The sequence below is a fragment of the Carassius carassius genome, chromosome 46 (assembly GCF_963082965.1).
Source record: "Carassius carassius chromosome 46, fCarCar2.1, whole genome shotgun sequence".
NCBI lineage: Eukaryota > Metazoa > Chordata > Actinopteri > Cypriniformes > Cyprinidae > Carassius > Carassius carassius.
Window position 1 is genome coordinate 22,369,381 of NC_081800.1, and position 14,699 is coordinate 22,384,079.

A 14,699-nucleotide genomic window follows, 5' to 3' on the forward strand; every position below is an offset into this window, starting at 1 on the left:
AGGTGTTTAAGGAAATGTAAATATATAACAATAGCAAATGTCTCACATGAATGCACGAGTAACTATATGAAGTAACATTAATTCTGACCGTTATAAACTATATTATTATGTGTACCACAAACAAGAAAAATTACCCAAGAAATTATGTATTTTCGTAAGCACTGTTTAGTAGTTTGACCTACATTTTATATTCATCTAAGCTTTTTAACATTTCATTATAATGTGGCATCACTGAGACCGGACGTTGGCGCGTTTATGACGCTCATCATAGCACTTCCGCTTCAGAAGCGTTGCTAAGGAGACGCCAGCAAAACTCTCGACAGTGAAGATGCCTGCTCACTTAATCTCTTCAAAAACCACTGATAGAAGCAAAATACCGTAAGAGGTACGAAAGATTAACCATTTTACGATTATTTCTTAAATATTTTATCAACATTAACTTATAAATAGAACCGTAAATTTGTAACGTATAAGCTTATTTATTTGGTAAATTAATACTGATGCAAGTCTAATGTACCTTATAATGATACAATCTATCTATCTATCTATCTATCTATCTATCTATCTATCTATCTATCTATCTATCTATCTATCTATCTGAGTGAACATCTATCTATCTATCTATCTATCTATCTATCTATCTATCTATCTATCTGAATTTGGGATTTTTCTTAATTTTCAGTTATAATCATCAGAATTAAAAGAAATAAACATTTTAAATATATCAGTCTGTGTAATGAATGAATATAATACAACCCGAATTCCGGAAAAGTTGGGACGTTTTTTAAATTTTTATAAAATGAAAACTAAAAGACTTTCAAATCACATGAGCCAATATTTTATTCACAATAGAACATAGATAACATAGCAAATGTTTAAACTGAGAAAGTTTACAATTTTATGCACAAAATGAGCTCATTTCAATTTTGATTTCTGCTACAGGTCTCAAAATAGTTGGGACGGGGCATGTTTACCATGGTGTAGCATCTCCTTTTCTTTTCAAAACAGTTTGAAGACGTCTGGGCATTGAGGCTATGAGTTGCTGGAGTTTTGCTGTTGGAATTTGGTCCCATTCTTGCCTTATATAGATTTCCAGCTGCTGAAGAGTTCGTGGTCGTCTTTGACGTATTTTTCGTTTAATGATGCGCCAAATGTTCTCTATAGGTGAAAGATCTGGACTGCAGGCAGGCCAGGTTAGCACCCGGACTCTTCTACGACGAAGCCATGCTGTTGTTATAGCTGCAGTATGTGGTTTTGCATTGTCCTGCTGAAATAAACAAGGCCTTCCCTGAAATAGACGTTGTTTGGAGGGAAGCATATGTTGCTCTAAAACCTTTATATAACTTTCAGCATTCACAGAGCCTTCCAAAACATGCAAGCTGCCCATACCGTATGCACTTATGCACCCCCATACCATCAGAGATGCTGGATTTTGAACTGAACGCTGATAACATGCTGGAAGGTCTCCCTCCTCTTTAGCCTGGAGGACACGGCGTCCGTGATTTCAAACAAGAATGTCAAATTTGAACTCGTCTGACCATAAAACACTATTCCACTTTGAAATAGTCCATTTTAAATGAGCCTTGGCCCACAGGACACGACGGCGCTTCTGGACCATATTCACATATGGCTTCCTTTTTGCATGATAGAGCTTTAGTTGGCATCTGCTGATGGCACGGCGGATTGTGTTTACCAACAGTGGTTTCTGAAAGTATTCCTGGGCCCATTTAGTAATGTCATTGACACAATCATGCCGATGAGTGATGCAGTGTCGTCTGAGAGCCCGAAGACCACGGGCATCCAATAAAGGTCTCCGGCCTTGTCCCTTACGCACAGAGATTTCTCCAGTTTCTCTGAATCTTTTGATGATGTTATGCACTGTAGATGATGAGATTTGCAAAGCTTTTGCAATTTGAAGTTGAGGAACATTGTTTTTAAAGTTTTCCACAATTTTTTTACGCAGTCTTTCACAGATTGGAGAGCCTCTGCCCATCTTTACTTCTGAGAGACTCTGCTTCTCTAAGACAAAGCTTTTATAGCTAATCATGTTACAGACCTGATATCAATTAACTTAATTAATCACTAGATGTTCTCCCAGCTGAATCTTTTCAAAACTGCTTGCATTTTTAGCCATTTGTTGCCCCCGTGCCAACTTTTTTGAGACCTGTAGCAGGCATTAAATTTTAAATGAGCTAATTAAGTGGATAAAAGTGTAAAATTTCTCAGTTTAAACATTTGCTACGTTATCTATGTTCTATTGTGAATAAAATATTGGCTCATGTGATTTGAAATTCCTTTAGTTTTCATTTTATTAAAATTTAAAAAACGTCCCAACTTTTCCGGAATTCGGGTTGTATAAAAGTTTCACTTTTTGAATGTAATTAGTGAAATAAATTAACTTTTTGATGATATTCTAATTATATGACCAGCACCTGTATCTATCTATCTATCTATCTATCTATCTATCTATCTATCTATCTATCTATCTATCTATCTATCTATCTATCTGTGTGTCTGTCTATCTATCGAGTGATCATCTATCTCTGTCTCTCTATCTATTGAGTGATCATCTATCTATCTGTGTGTCTATCTATCTATCTATTGAGTGATCATCTATCTATCTGTGTGTCTATCTATCTATCTATTGAGTGATCATCTATCTATCTGTCTGTCTGATAAGAATTCAATGTCTGCTGGAGGAAGGATGCATGTGACCCGGCCCAAGTCATCTAAGGGACGCAGCAGACCCATGATGGCTCCCCCTTCGAGTGAGGATTCACCTTCCCAGTCCTCGTCTCTTTCACCCCAACCTCCAGCCCCCAAGGCAAACGACAGGTTAAACCAATGCCTTCGATCCCGAGCCATTCTGAGACGCTGCAGCCAGCCTAGTACAGATATACTGACTGAAATCTTTGACAGACCCCCCGATGAGCCCGTCTCACTCAACAAATACAGGGTTCTCCCTTCCATCGAGAAGAAAACAGGTACGGAGCGGACGTTCTGTCAAGGTGACGGCAGCCGTGAGTTATGTCAACACACTTCACGTGTCCAGACAAAGGTCTGTCCAGATGTGACGTCAGGAAGTGAGACGGGTCCAGCTCCTCCAGAGGAATCAGGTCTGCTGCTGGCGATCAGAACGCCATGCGGTCAGAGGTTCAAGTGCCATTTTCGGCCAACTGACCAGCTCCAGGCAGTCCTTACAGCCGCTGAGGCTGAATTTGGGGAGAGGTTTGACAAGTGTATGATTGAGACTATGGATGTGCCACGCAGGACTTTTACAAACCTTACAATGACCTTGGCTCAGTGTGGCATCCTGAACAAATCGGTTTTATGCATTTCCCAAGATGACAGCAACATGGATTTAACTTGAAACTCTAATGTAGTTCAACTTTTTTTGGACACTATTAACACAAAGACAAACATTTAGTTTTTCTGTCCAACATTTCAAATTATGATTCAAAATCCTCATGATTAAATACATGATTTAACATGGAACAGCAAGATTATTTTGATGGTAAAATATTTATTCGTCCCATATATATATATATATATATATATATACACACAACTACATATGTTCTGTTAAAAACTGTTATTATTTTTTTTAATTAGCTGAAAATTTACTGAATCTTAAAGCCTTCTAAGAATGTAGAGGAGTTTGTTTCTTCCTCAGAACTGATTTGGAGAAATTAAGAATTCAATCACTTGATCACCAATGAATGCTCTGTAGTGAATGGGTGCCGTCAGAATTAGAGTCTAAACAGCTGATAAAAATATCACTCCTTTACAAAACACCAGTCCATAATAACACTTCCTCTATCCCTTCCTCTTACATCAAAATCCTACAACATATTTATTGTGAACAGTTTTTGCTTGTAAACGGTGCTTGATCTGTGCATATTTCTCTCCTGATTCAGATGAGACAACTTTTTTTTCTTTTTTCTTAAGAAAACGATATTAGAGGACTTGTATTTTAGCTGAAAGCAACAGTTTGAAATTAAAATGTATTTTTTAAAAAGTTTGATTGGTTTCTTACAAACAGCTTTTCACTTTGCGAGACATTAATTGATGGAATGGATTCCATCATTATTTGCGAGACATTAATTGATGGAATGGATTCGTGGAATTACTTGTGAATTATTGTGATGTTGTTTGGATTCAGAGGATTCATTGGTAAGCAAGTGATGAAATGCAAAATTTCTCCAAATCTGTTCTGAAGAAAAAACAAACTCATCTACATCTTGGAGGATGAGTCAGTTTTCAGCAAACTTTCATTTTTGAGTCAACTTTTACTATAAGGTCAACAAAACAAATTAAGATCACTAAAAAAAGAAATCTGTCAAGAATCAGTTTGGGTCATAAACAGTAGGAAGAAGTAGACATTACAGACATCTAAATAAAATATATTATAATGTATTATAGATGAAAAGGTTTTACATTTTGCTTAAAGAAATTGAAACTTATATTTAGGATTTTTTTTGATAATTACAGTTTTCTTACAAATGTTGCTTTCCACAAATTAAAACTGATATCAGAATGCAAAAAAGTTGTCTCCCCTTTATGCAACTTTTATTTTTGTCTTTTGACTCAGGGCTGCATATCAGATTTAAATATATAAATGCATGCTAAATGTACGACACTTGTATTAAATTTTTGCAAAGAAGTAAAAATTATTTGACATCACCACATAGAAATGAGCCAACTTATAGTTTTATTATTATACAAATATATAAGAAACAACTATAAAACCCTAAATGCAGCAAATGTACAAAAAAAGGAAACTGAAATGCTGCAGCTAAATGCAATCCCATATGGGTTTCAGTCAAACAAGGTGCAATAATTTAAGCAGCAAAAATGTAAACTAAAATAATTTTGCATTTCACAAACTACAGTAGAGCAGCCATTCCTAACAATATAGCTACAATACAACATCACTTTTCAGTAGCTCTTTATACTTTGTAAAAGTGCAGCATTTCCTGCAATAGAAAAGAACATGCAAGGAAATGTTCATATAATTCACAGTTCAACGAAATCTCAAACTAATATTTGGTTTTTCTGAACAGAACAAAACAAACTTCTTCAAAAAGCTTAAATGCTTTTTGCAGTTCAAGTACAATGGCATTGCTATACTGTAAAACAAAATAATACTCTTGTGCTTTTCACAATTCTTCCCATAAAATTATTCTTAAGTACTCTTGAGGAATGTTAGTGTTTTGATTTGGTTTTAAGAGACTGTATCATTTGTGCGCCTTATAATTTGGTCTCAATCTGCAAGTAAACCATATTCATCAGAGATTCTCTTACTGATTTAAATCTTTTCAGATACTGTGATGGAATAAATACTGAAGTCTGTTATGATTCTATTCACACGTAAGACCAAAAAGCATTTGAATGACTTCACAGTGCAACACTAAGCAAGATAAACTTCAGAAGTCAAGTAGATAACAGAAAATGCCAATGTAAAACTGTCTCCTGTAAACAAGATTAGATGTAGGAATTAGTACTGCAATTCACATCAAAATCCAAACACACTCTGTCAAACACAAACGGATTCAAAAAGTCTTGCAACTGCCTTAAGCATAGAATCAAAACTATTTGGCATTAAGCTTGAATTAAAGCATATTCTCCTAAATAGGTGTCGGTAATTTTTGTAAACATCTGTCTTTGCAATGCAGATTATTCAAGCATCATATCTGACCAGTTAACAGCAGAACAGATTTTTATGAAAATAACATGGATTGCATTTCACTCTTCATCACATCAGTTGCCGATTTTTTCAATTTCATCAAGATCATCTGTGTCCAGCCTCCCAATTTTCTTATCTGTTGGGTAAAACAAATTAGTGAAGTAATACAGTGCATTTAAATTAGAAAAATAAAAATAAATAAATAAATATATATATATTAGGGGTGTAACGATACGCGTATTCGTATTGAACCGTTCGGTACGAGGCTTTTGGTTCGGTACGCGGTACGCATTATGGACCGAATGGTTCGTTGGACTAATTAATTATATTTGGAAAAAAAAAAAAATTGTGAAATATAATGATATGCGTTCAACAAGGTAGCCCAATAACCCAAACGACGTAACAGGCAATGCCCCTGACACCCCCGAAGAAGAAAAAAACACCAACTTATATGTTTATGTTAGGCTACTCAGTCAGGCGCTCGCTCACTCAGTAATACACGCTGAAGGCTCGTTGCAAAATGGCTAATGCGTTTAACAGACCAGAAATAGAAGATCCTCCAATAACCAACAGGTCTGGTGTTTGGGTGCACTTTGTATTCCCTGTAAGCTATAATGGTGATGGCAAGAGAACGGTGGATAAAAAAAACAACGATATGTCTCATCTAGGGTACACCAGCGGGAATACAAAAAAAAAAAAAACACCAGCGTGAATACTTGAAACATGTCAACTCATTTACGCCGACATCACCTTGTAAGTAAGTGTGTCAGTATCTGGGAAAAGACGAAAAAAAGGAGAAACATACACGCAACAAACTATCCCCGCAGCATTTAGACAGACATTTCCAACGGATTCAGACAGGGCAAAAGACATCACCACGGCGATTGGTAGGCTACATTTACGTTATAGCCGCGGATATGAGACCTTACTATTTACCATTCATTCTATCATCACCATTATAGCTTACAGGGAATCCAAAGTGCACCCAAACACCAGACCTGTTGGTTATTGGAGGATCTTCTATTTCTGGTCTGTTAAACGCATTAGCCATTTTGCAACGAGCCTTCAGCGCGTACTGAGAGAGCGAGCGCCTTACTCTGTAGTGGAAAACGTAGGTTTTAAGAACATGCTTAATGTAATTGAGCCCCGTTACAATATTCCTTCACGAGCCCATTTCAGACAGACCGTAATTCCTGCTTTGTTCCAAAAAACATAAGCCCTATAGAGAACCAATTGAGTAAAAACACACTCAATATAAAAAGTTATAGAGTTCCATATAAAAAGTTACATCTTTGTATTTGTTCATAACTAATATAACATTTTCATTTTTTTTTATAAGGAGCTGTTTTTGTTTTATACAGTATGCTGCTAAGAAAACACCATAGAAGATGGGTAAAGAATAGCTCCATCATTGTTCAATTTAAAAAAAAAAAACATACTTTGTTAGTTTTAATAAATAAAACATTTTTTAAAAATCAAGGAAATTTATCTGCCAATTTTTTCTTTTTGCTGTATCTAAAACATACCGAACCGTACCAAGCCGAACAGTGACACCAGTTTATGTATCGAACCGAAAATTTTGTGAACCGTTACACCCCTAATATATATATATATATATATATATATATATATATATATATATATATATATATATATATATATAATTATTCACTATTTTTGTAATGTATATACATTATTCAAAAATATTCTATAATAATTCTTATAATAATTCTATATTTAAGAAAAATAAATATCGGTTTCCATATAGATATTCTACCAGTGGATTCAAATGAAAAGCATAAAATAACAAAGCAATAAATTAATTTGATATATTTTTATCATTTATAATTATTCATTATTTTTATCATTCATTCAAAATAAATCAAATAAATACTGGGTGAACCATTACTTTCAGAGATAAAGTCTAATGGAAACACTTACTGAAATGCTTTTCATATGTCTTGAGAATCTCCATGCTGCGCTGACTGTCCACCATGTTGACAGCAAGTCCTCTCTTACCAAAACGTCCAGTTCTGCCGATCCGGTGGAGGTATGTTTCATTGTCTGGATTGCCGTCTTTGTCCAGTGGAAGGTCAAAGTTGATCACCACTGATACTTGTTCAACATCAATACCTGTGGATGGACAGCTTGGTTTTTAATGGTTGCAGAATGTGCACACAGATAAGATTGAAACAAATACTTCAACTTTGGGTTACGATAGCAACTCAATATTCTCTCAAGGCTGTAAAAATACAGGTTTGCTTCTTATTAGATGTATATTAGATTTTATAGTGCACTTACCTCTTGCACAGACATTAGTAGTGATGAGAACTTTCTCCTTTCCGTCTCTAAAACGTTCAATAACTGCAGCTCTCTGCTCGACTACCATTTCCCCACTGAGGAGCGCCACCTGGTGGCCCTCTTTAGACAGCTGGCCGGCAAGCCAGTTGGCTGTTTTCCGAGTCTGAGAAAAGAGAAACATGAGATGACTAACTGATAGAGATGCCAACATGCAGATATCAACCAGAGGCAAATAGACTCACGTGACAGAAGATCATAGCTTGTGCGATTGTAATGGCTCCGTAGATGTTACAGAGTGCGTTGAACTTGTCCTCCTTGTTGTTGCAGAGCACATAGTATTGCTTGATAGTGTCCAGGGTCTCCTCTTCACGTTTAAGCTTGATGATGTTGGGATCTGGCACGACCCGCTCGGCAAACTTCCACACGGAGTCCTCAAAGGTGGCAGAGAAAAGTAACATCTGACAGTCTTTGGGCAGCATTCTGTCAGAGATGGGAAATAGAAACCATTTATACTCGATCAAGCTAAACCATGTTGCATTTTCAGTTTAAAGTTACTTTTTTTCTATTTAAAAAGAAATTGTAAAACCATGTCAATGCACAAAAGGCCAGACATCAGTATATCTGAAAGACAATGTGTTGCTTTTTTTGTGAAAATATGCAAAACGATTAATGGAAAATAAGGATATCAATAAATGTAATCTTTGTGTTTATATAAAAAACAACAACATTTAAACCAATAAAAGCTCTGATTTAATAACTAATTTAGCCTAATTAAATTCCATGTAATTAAAAATAGTCGTCGTGTAAAAAAGAAAATTATAAATATTTTCTTTACACCTTGTAAACAGAAGCATACACAATTTAAAAAAAAAAAATCTTTTAATCATGACTTTTCATGATTTTATATATAAAAATACTTTTTAAGAATTTTAGTATTGGAACAATGAAAACTCTCTTCAAAAAAAAAAAACCAAATTGGAATATTTCTATATATATTTTTTAAGTAACTTTTCACTCACAATTCAGACCTTTTTTGTTTTTGCATATTCATCTCTGAAAAGGTCTTTTCAAGTCGTTTGTATGAAATGCATTTTTAATAATACTAAATCATGTATAACATCCAGATAAAAAGAAAAGATTATTATAAATCAAAATCATAAAAGATTATATAACCAGCAGTTTGTCTTTGTGTATTTGCTTGCATGTTCTCCAAACACTAGTCTGAGTTGACCTCTGAATGCGGATGCTCTGGTCCTGGTGTCCCTGTGTGGCGATCATCACATCAGCCTCGTCCAGAACAAACACTTTGATCTTTTTCGGGTCAATGAACTTCAGCTTAACACACCAGTCCAGAACCGTCCCAGGTGTACCGATGACGATCTGCTCCTTGACCTTAATGCCACGATCCACTGACAGAGAGGACACAGCAGCTATCACGCATGTAAATCTGCTTTACACATCGAAAGAACCTGAGGCTTCATATTAACCACTTACTTTTATGTCCACGAACAGCATATGCCAGTTTGACTTCCGAATAGAACTTGCCCATCTGTTCGATGACTTTACCCGTCTGCAGAGCGAGCTCATATGTGGGAGAAATGCACAAACACTGCAACACAGACACAGAGCAGACACCAAAGAATTATCAACATTTATGTTGTTTCAGTTCACACTGAAATGAAAACTCGCCCTTGTGACTTTCACTACCATGAAAAAGACACAAGGCTGAGTAAATTTAGAAAGATTCGATGCTGAGTAAAAGGCGGAATTTATTTTTCTGCCACAAAATAAATAGTTAATTGCAATTTTTCTGATAAATAAGCTACTACTAAATATATATATACACAAACTAACAGATATTGAAGGGTTAGGTTTACCCAAAAATGAAAATTAGCCTGTGTTTTACTCAACCTCAAAGCATCGTATGTGACTTTCTTCTTTCATTGTCCTGGCCCCTCCAAGCTTTATAATGGGGGTAAGTGGGTGTTGGTTATCAACAGTCCAAAAGACGTGAAATAAAGTGTGCACATCCGTAATAAAACATCTTCTGAGTTCTACGGTCAGTAGAAGTGAGAAAAAAAAGTGTTTATTACATTTGAAATATGGATATTTATTTTACAAAAATTATGGATCCGCTACAGGAGGACTTTATTCACCCCCAGACTCATGTGAGGGACATTTTATTATAGATGCGTGCACTTTATTTCAAGTCTTCTGAACTGTTGACAACCAACACCCACTTACCCCCATCGAAAGGCTTGGAGGGGCCAGGACAATTTTTAAAATAACTCCAACTGGATTTGTCTGGAAGAAGAAAGTCACATACACCTAGGATGCTTCAGTAAAACACATGCAAATTTTTATTTTTGACTTTAATTCTGAAATGTTCTGTTTAAATATGAAAATATTCCTCATCTAATGAAGCCAAAGTCTCAAAATTGACCAGTGTCTGCAGTGTCTTACCTTAAATCAGAATGAAAGGGGACATTAGAGCAAATCTCAGTTTTCAAACTCACCTGAGGCCATTTTAAGCTTGGGTCCACATGACTGAGCATGGCCAGCACGAAGGCAGCGGTTTTACCAGTGCCAGACTGAGACTGAGCGATCAGATTCTGAGGTCTGCGAGTGAAGGAAACACTTACAGTCAGGGAAACCTTTTGATGGTTCAATATTGTTCAAATAAAAATAAAATAAAAAATAATTCGTTACATATGACAAGGGTTTTGAGCCAAAGGGGCTCAAGTGCAATTTACTTTTCTTTCCAAACTCTCAATATGACCTCTGTATTCAATTAAAATAACATTTAAAATATATAGACTTACGGTTCGGCGAGCATCATGGGAAGGGCATTCTCTTGGATTTTAGAAGGTCTGTTAAAGCCCATTTCATAGACGCCTTTGAGCAACTGAGGTTTCCTGAGTTACACACATAAAATTAATAAAATTGACATATGCAAGCTATCTGAGAGATGTAAGAGCTTCCAAATATAGTGGATGGTCTTTTTCAGATTCATTTCTCCAAAATATTGAACAGACAGTTAGAAGTAATTGTTCTGAATTTTAGCGTTCAAAAGTTTGGGGTTGATACAAAATACAAAACACTTATATGAAGTACTCACAGTCTCAGCTCCTCGAAGGTCTTGACTGAATAAAGTGGTGAGTTTGGGTCCCTCTGAAGAACCTCCACTTGGTTGGTGTTGTTGACCACATTGCTTCTGATCAGCTTGTTTAGGAGAGACTGTGTGGCTCTGTCCTCTAAACAGTAGATTGGGAAAGACACAGGCTACTATGATGGTCTTTTACAGTTAATCCCTAAAGTTTAGGTGTCATCTGAATAAGTAACTTAAGATGCAACCACACACTTTTTAGACTAAATAAGTACTTAGTTACAGCAGCTTTAAATTCAAAATCACTCACAAAAATCTGCTACACTAAACACTAAAGATTTGCATTAAGAAAATAAATCGGCTCAGTTTTAAATCTATGCTGACTGTAAATTCAGACTCTAGTTTAAAAATGAACCTTTTTCTTCTTCATCGGATTTGTCACCGTCACCTACGGTACAGGAGAGAAAAAAAAATAGATGATGCATAAGAAAATGCTAAGACATATTTTCATGCAATTATGGTTAAAGGCAGGGTAGGTAAAAAAAAAAAAAGTATAAAAAACTTTTTTTCCAAATTTGTTTAAACTTTATTTATATATCAATACATAATTAAAATGTAAGTACTCTGAAAAAGAAAGTATAAAAATCGAGTGACTGTAGACCTCTCACGACTGTTTTAAAGACAGCTCATTATTTCCATTCACTCCACCCCCTCCCTTCTGGGCTCCTTCCAAAGCCTCTACTATGGCTCGCTAAGTAATGTTATGTTAGCTATATTACACAGCTACGTGTGCTAATGACACATGCTTCATGAAAAAAAATATGTATGATCAAAATACAAAAAGAAAGATTTACCTGTCCAGCAGAAATAAAGCCATCAAGGAGTCACTTTTCAGCCCCTTGAGTTCCCTCAGTTCTCGCCATCGCTGGAAAGCCACGCTGATATTAACTCGCGTTGTATTTCTTTGTTTATCCAAAGACTTTTTGTTCATTGCCTTTTCTTGTACTGTTACTGTCTTCCTTTTTTTGCCTGGTTTGCCTTCACTAACTGCATAGGCCGGTACTGTGAATTTTGCTTGCTGTTTCTCTGCCATTGTTTTGGTATTCCTAGGTTCCGTGCCTCTTGAATTCCTCAAATCAAACGTGCACGCGCAAGTGGGCAGGTCATGTGTGGCAAAAGGGTGGTTGCCATGGTTGCGAGAGAGTGACAGTCGCCTAAGCCAATCCTATGTTTCGTCCCGAAATGGAAATAATGAGCTGTGTTTAATACAGATTAAACGGTCTAGAGTCACTCGATTTTTATACTCTTTTTATCAGAGTACTTACATTTTAATTATGCATTGATATATATAGAAAGTTTAAACAAATTTGGAAGAAAGTTGTTTATACATGTATTCAATTCAATTCAAGTTTATTTGTATAGCGCTTTTTACAATACAAATCGTTTACAAAGCAACTTTACAGAAAATTATGTTTCTACAATATTTAGTAGTAGCTAGTAGTTTGTGCACGTTTGACAGGATCTTAGAAAAAATAAAAAATAATAATAATAATACAGGACGTAGTCAGCTAGACGATGAACTATCAATATGATTAATTAATAGTAATTATATGATGTATTACCTACCCTGCCTTTAAGTTTTGTAAAAACAAATAATAGTTTAAAAACATAGTACACACAAACAGTCATCATTTACTCATTCTCATGTCGTTCCAAATGTGTATGACTTTGTTTCTTAAATGAAAAAAAAAGGACTGGTTGTTTCTTCCATCTAGAACCATATAAATCCAGGGTTGTTATGACATGATTCTGGTCTGTTCCTCACTAAAAATTTTACATGACTTGAAAAGACTTGGAATATAGTGCACACTTATAATGACACTTTATAATACTACTTATGCATCATTTTCGAAGATTGAAAGCTCTAGTTCCCATTTTACTCTAACTGTACGGACCAAAAAGATAAAATAAAAAAATCTACACTTTTCTAAGTTTCTTATTTTGTGTTCCACAGAAGTCACACACTACATAACATTAAATTATGGGTGAGCCATTGCTTTAATGCAATATGATAATGTAACGTTACCATCATTCGGGTGTATATTTGCATCTCCCGCTTCCTTAATCCGCAATTTCCCAACCTGTTTTCAAACAGAATTTACAGTTTTAATACATTTAAATGCACTGCATAGAGTCAATATCCAGTAACGAACATTTACAAATGAAGTGTGTGTCAATAGTAACGTCTTAAACTGAAAAAAGTCAATGTTTAAATGAAGCAGATGTTTGCCGTTTGCTAAAACTGATCTTAATTTAAAATCTAGTACAGGACTTGTCTTAAAACTTAGTTAAAAGGCATTTTGATGTCCAAAACATTGTTTGAACGTTTCAAACACTAAAACACCGTGACATTCAGAAATGCTGTCTATGTAGTCATTCTATGTAGTCAGCTCACTAGGGTTGATTTGAGACGCAGGCAGCCAGCGCATGACTCAACTAGTGCGCTAATCCGTTACAACACAATTAAACCACATTTTCACTCACAGACTTGACTGTAGACTCTTGTTCGTCCACAGATAGAGCCCACGAGTCGGTTGACATGGCTTCAGTCGCAGATATGTGAACTATTAAGCGGTCTTCTTGATAAGTTTTCAGACGGGCTGGCCACTTCACTCGAATTAGCTTCGCGAGAACGCGCAAACTGACAGCGAGCGCGTGTCAGAACGCTGTCCGGCCGGAAGTTAGCACAGGACACTCAGTTCCAGTTTTCAATTTAATGTAAGTATTTGGGTTTTAGTTAATTAAACTACATTTTTTAGTTTAGTTTAGTTTTTTTTTGTGAATTCAGTGCAACAAATTGAAATTCCAGTATCATCATATTTTATGTTATTGTGTAAAAAAATAAAACCAGAACTAATTGCACATGTTGTAAATTATATACATTTATACAATTAATTAATTGCAATAATTGTTGGCCAATGGTTAGACATTGTTTACATTTATAGTTTTACGAAAAAATGGTTGCATTGTGATGGTTCCATATCGCATTTAGTGTGACAACATGCTCCATATGTGTAAACAGTATCTTTTCCCAGTGCAATAATGGGAAAATTGTTGCAAATTCTATTTTTCTAAATACACCTGAGAAATATTCATTGTAGTAAAAAAAGAAAAGAAATTACAGCTTGCCCAATCTCCCCTGAATTTTATCACTTTTACTTTAAAAATCTATTTAAATGAAAAAAAATAAAAAATAATAAGGATCCTAAAGAAGAACTAGAGAAAAATAATATAAAATCACTTTAACACAACACATAGTAGTAATATGGTACTTTGGAAGAGGTAGTACATGCATACTAAATAGGAGAGGGAAGAAATAAACATAATGACACATTGTGTTTTGGCTACACATTTCTTGATACCTCCATACTTGAATACCTTCATTGCATCATATAGGAAACCACAGTTGATGTAACCATGGTAATAAAGTCTCATGTTTGTTTTTGTCTGTGGTTACTATGCTCTTAATAGAAATAGCAACGTTAAGCTATGGTTTCTGTATAAGAAAATCGCTAACAGAATTTTTCATTAAAATATTTTTGACCT

At 35.3% G+C, this 14,699-nt stretch overlaps 2 protein-coding genes across 2 annotated transcripts; one reads left to right on the forward strand and one right to left on the reverse strand.

The window, feature by feature from the left end:
* Window positions 1-269: 269 nt before the first annotated feature.
* ubxn10 (UBX domain protein 10) lies at window positions 270-3,859 on the forward strand. The gene is made up of 2 exons (XM_059540754.1): window positions 270-385; window positions 2,681-3,859. Exon 2 carries the CDS (start codon window positions 2,687-2,689, stop codon window positions 3,368-3,370), a length of 684 nt encoding a protein of 227 aa, XP_059396737.1. The 5' UTR covers window positions 270-385; window positions 2,681-2,686; the 3' UTR covers window positions 3,371-3,859.
* An 833-nt stretch (window positions 3,860-4,692) lies between these two features.
* LOC132129243 (ATP-dependent RNA helicase DDX19A-like) lies at window positions 4,693-13,829 on the reverse strand. The gene is made up of 12 exons (XM_059540755.1): window positions 13,638-13,829; window positions 13,180-13,234; window positions 11,509-11,541; window positions 11,106-11,241; window positions 10,810-10,902; window positions 10,504-10,606; window positions 9,482-9,596; window positions 9,219-9,396; window positions 8,230-8,467; window positions 7,988-8,150; window positions 7,628-7,819; window positions 4,693-5,822 (listed from the first exon to the last, which is right to left on the reverse strand). The coding sequence occupies exons 1-12, from the start codon at window positions 13,692-13,694 to the stop codon at window positions 5,761-5,763; spliced, it is 1,425 nt and encodes a 474-aa protein (XP_059396738.1). The 5' UTR covers window positions 13,695-13,829; the 3' UTR covers window positions 4,693-5,760.
* Between the last annotated feature and the right edge of the window lie 870 nt (window positions 13,830-14,699).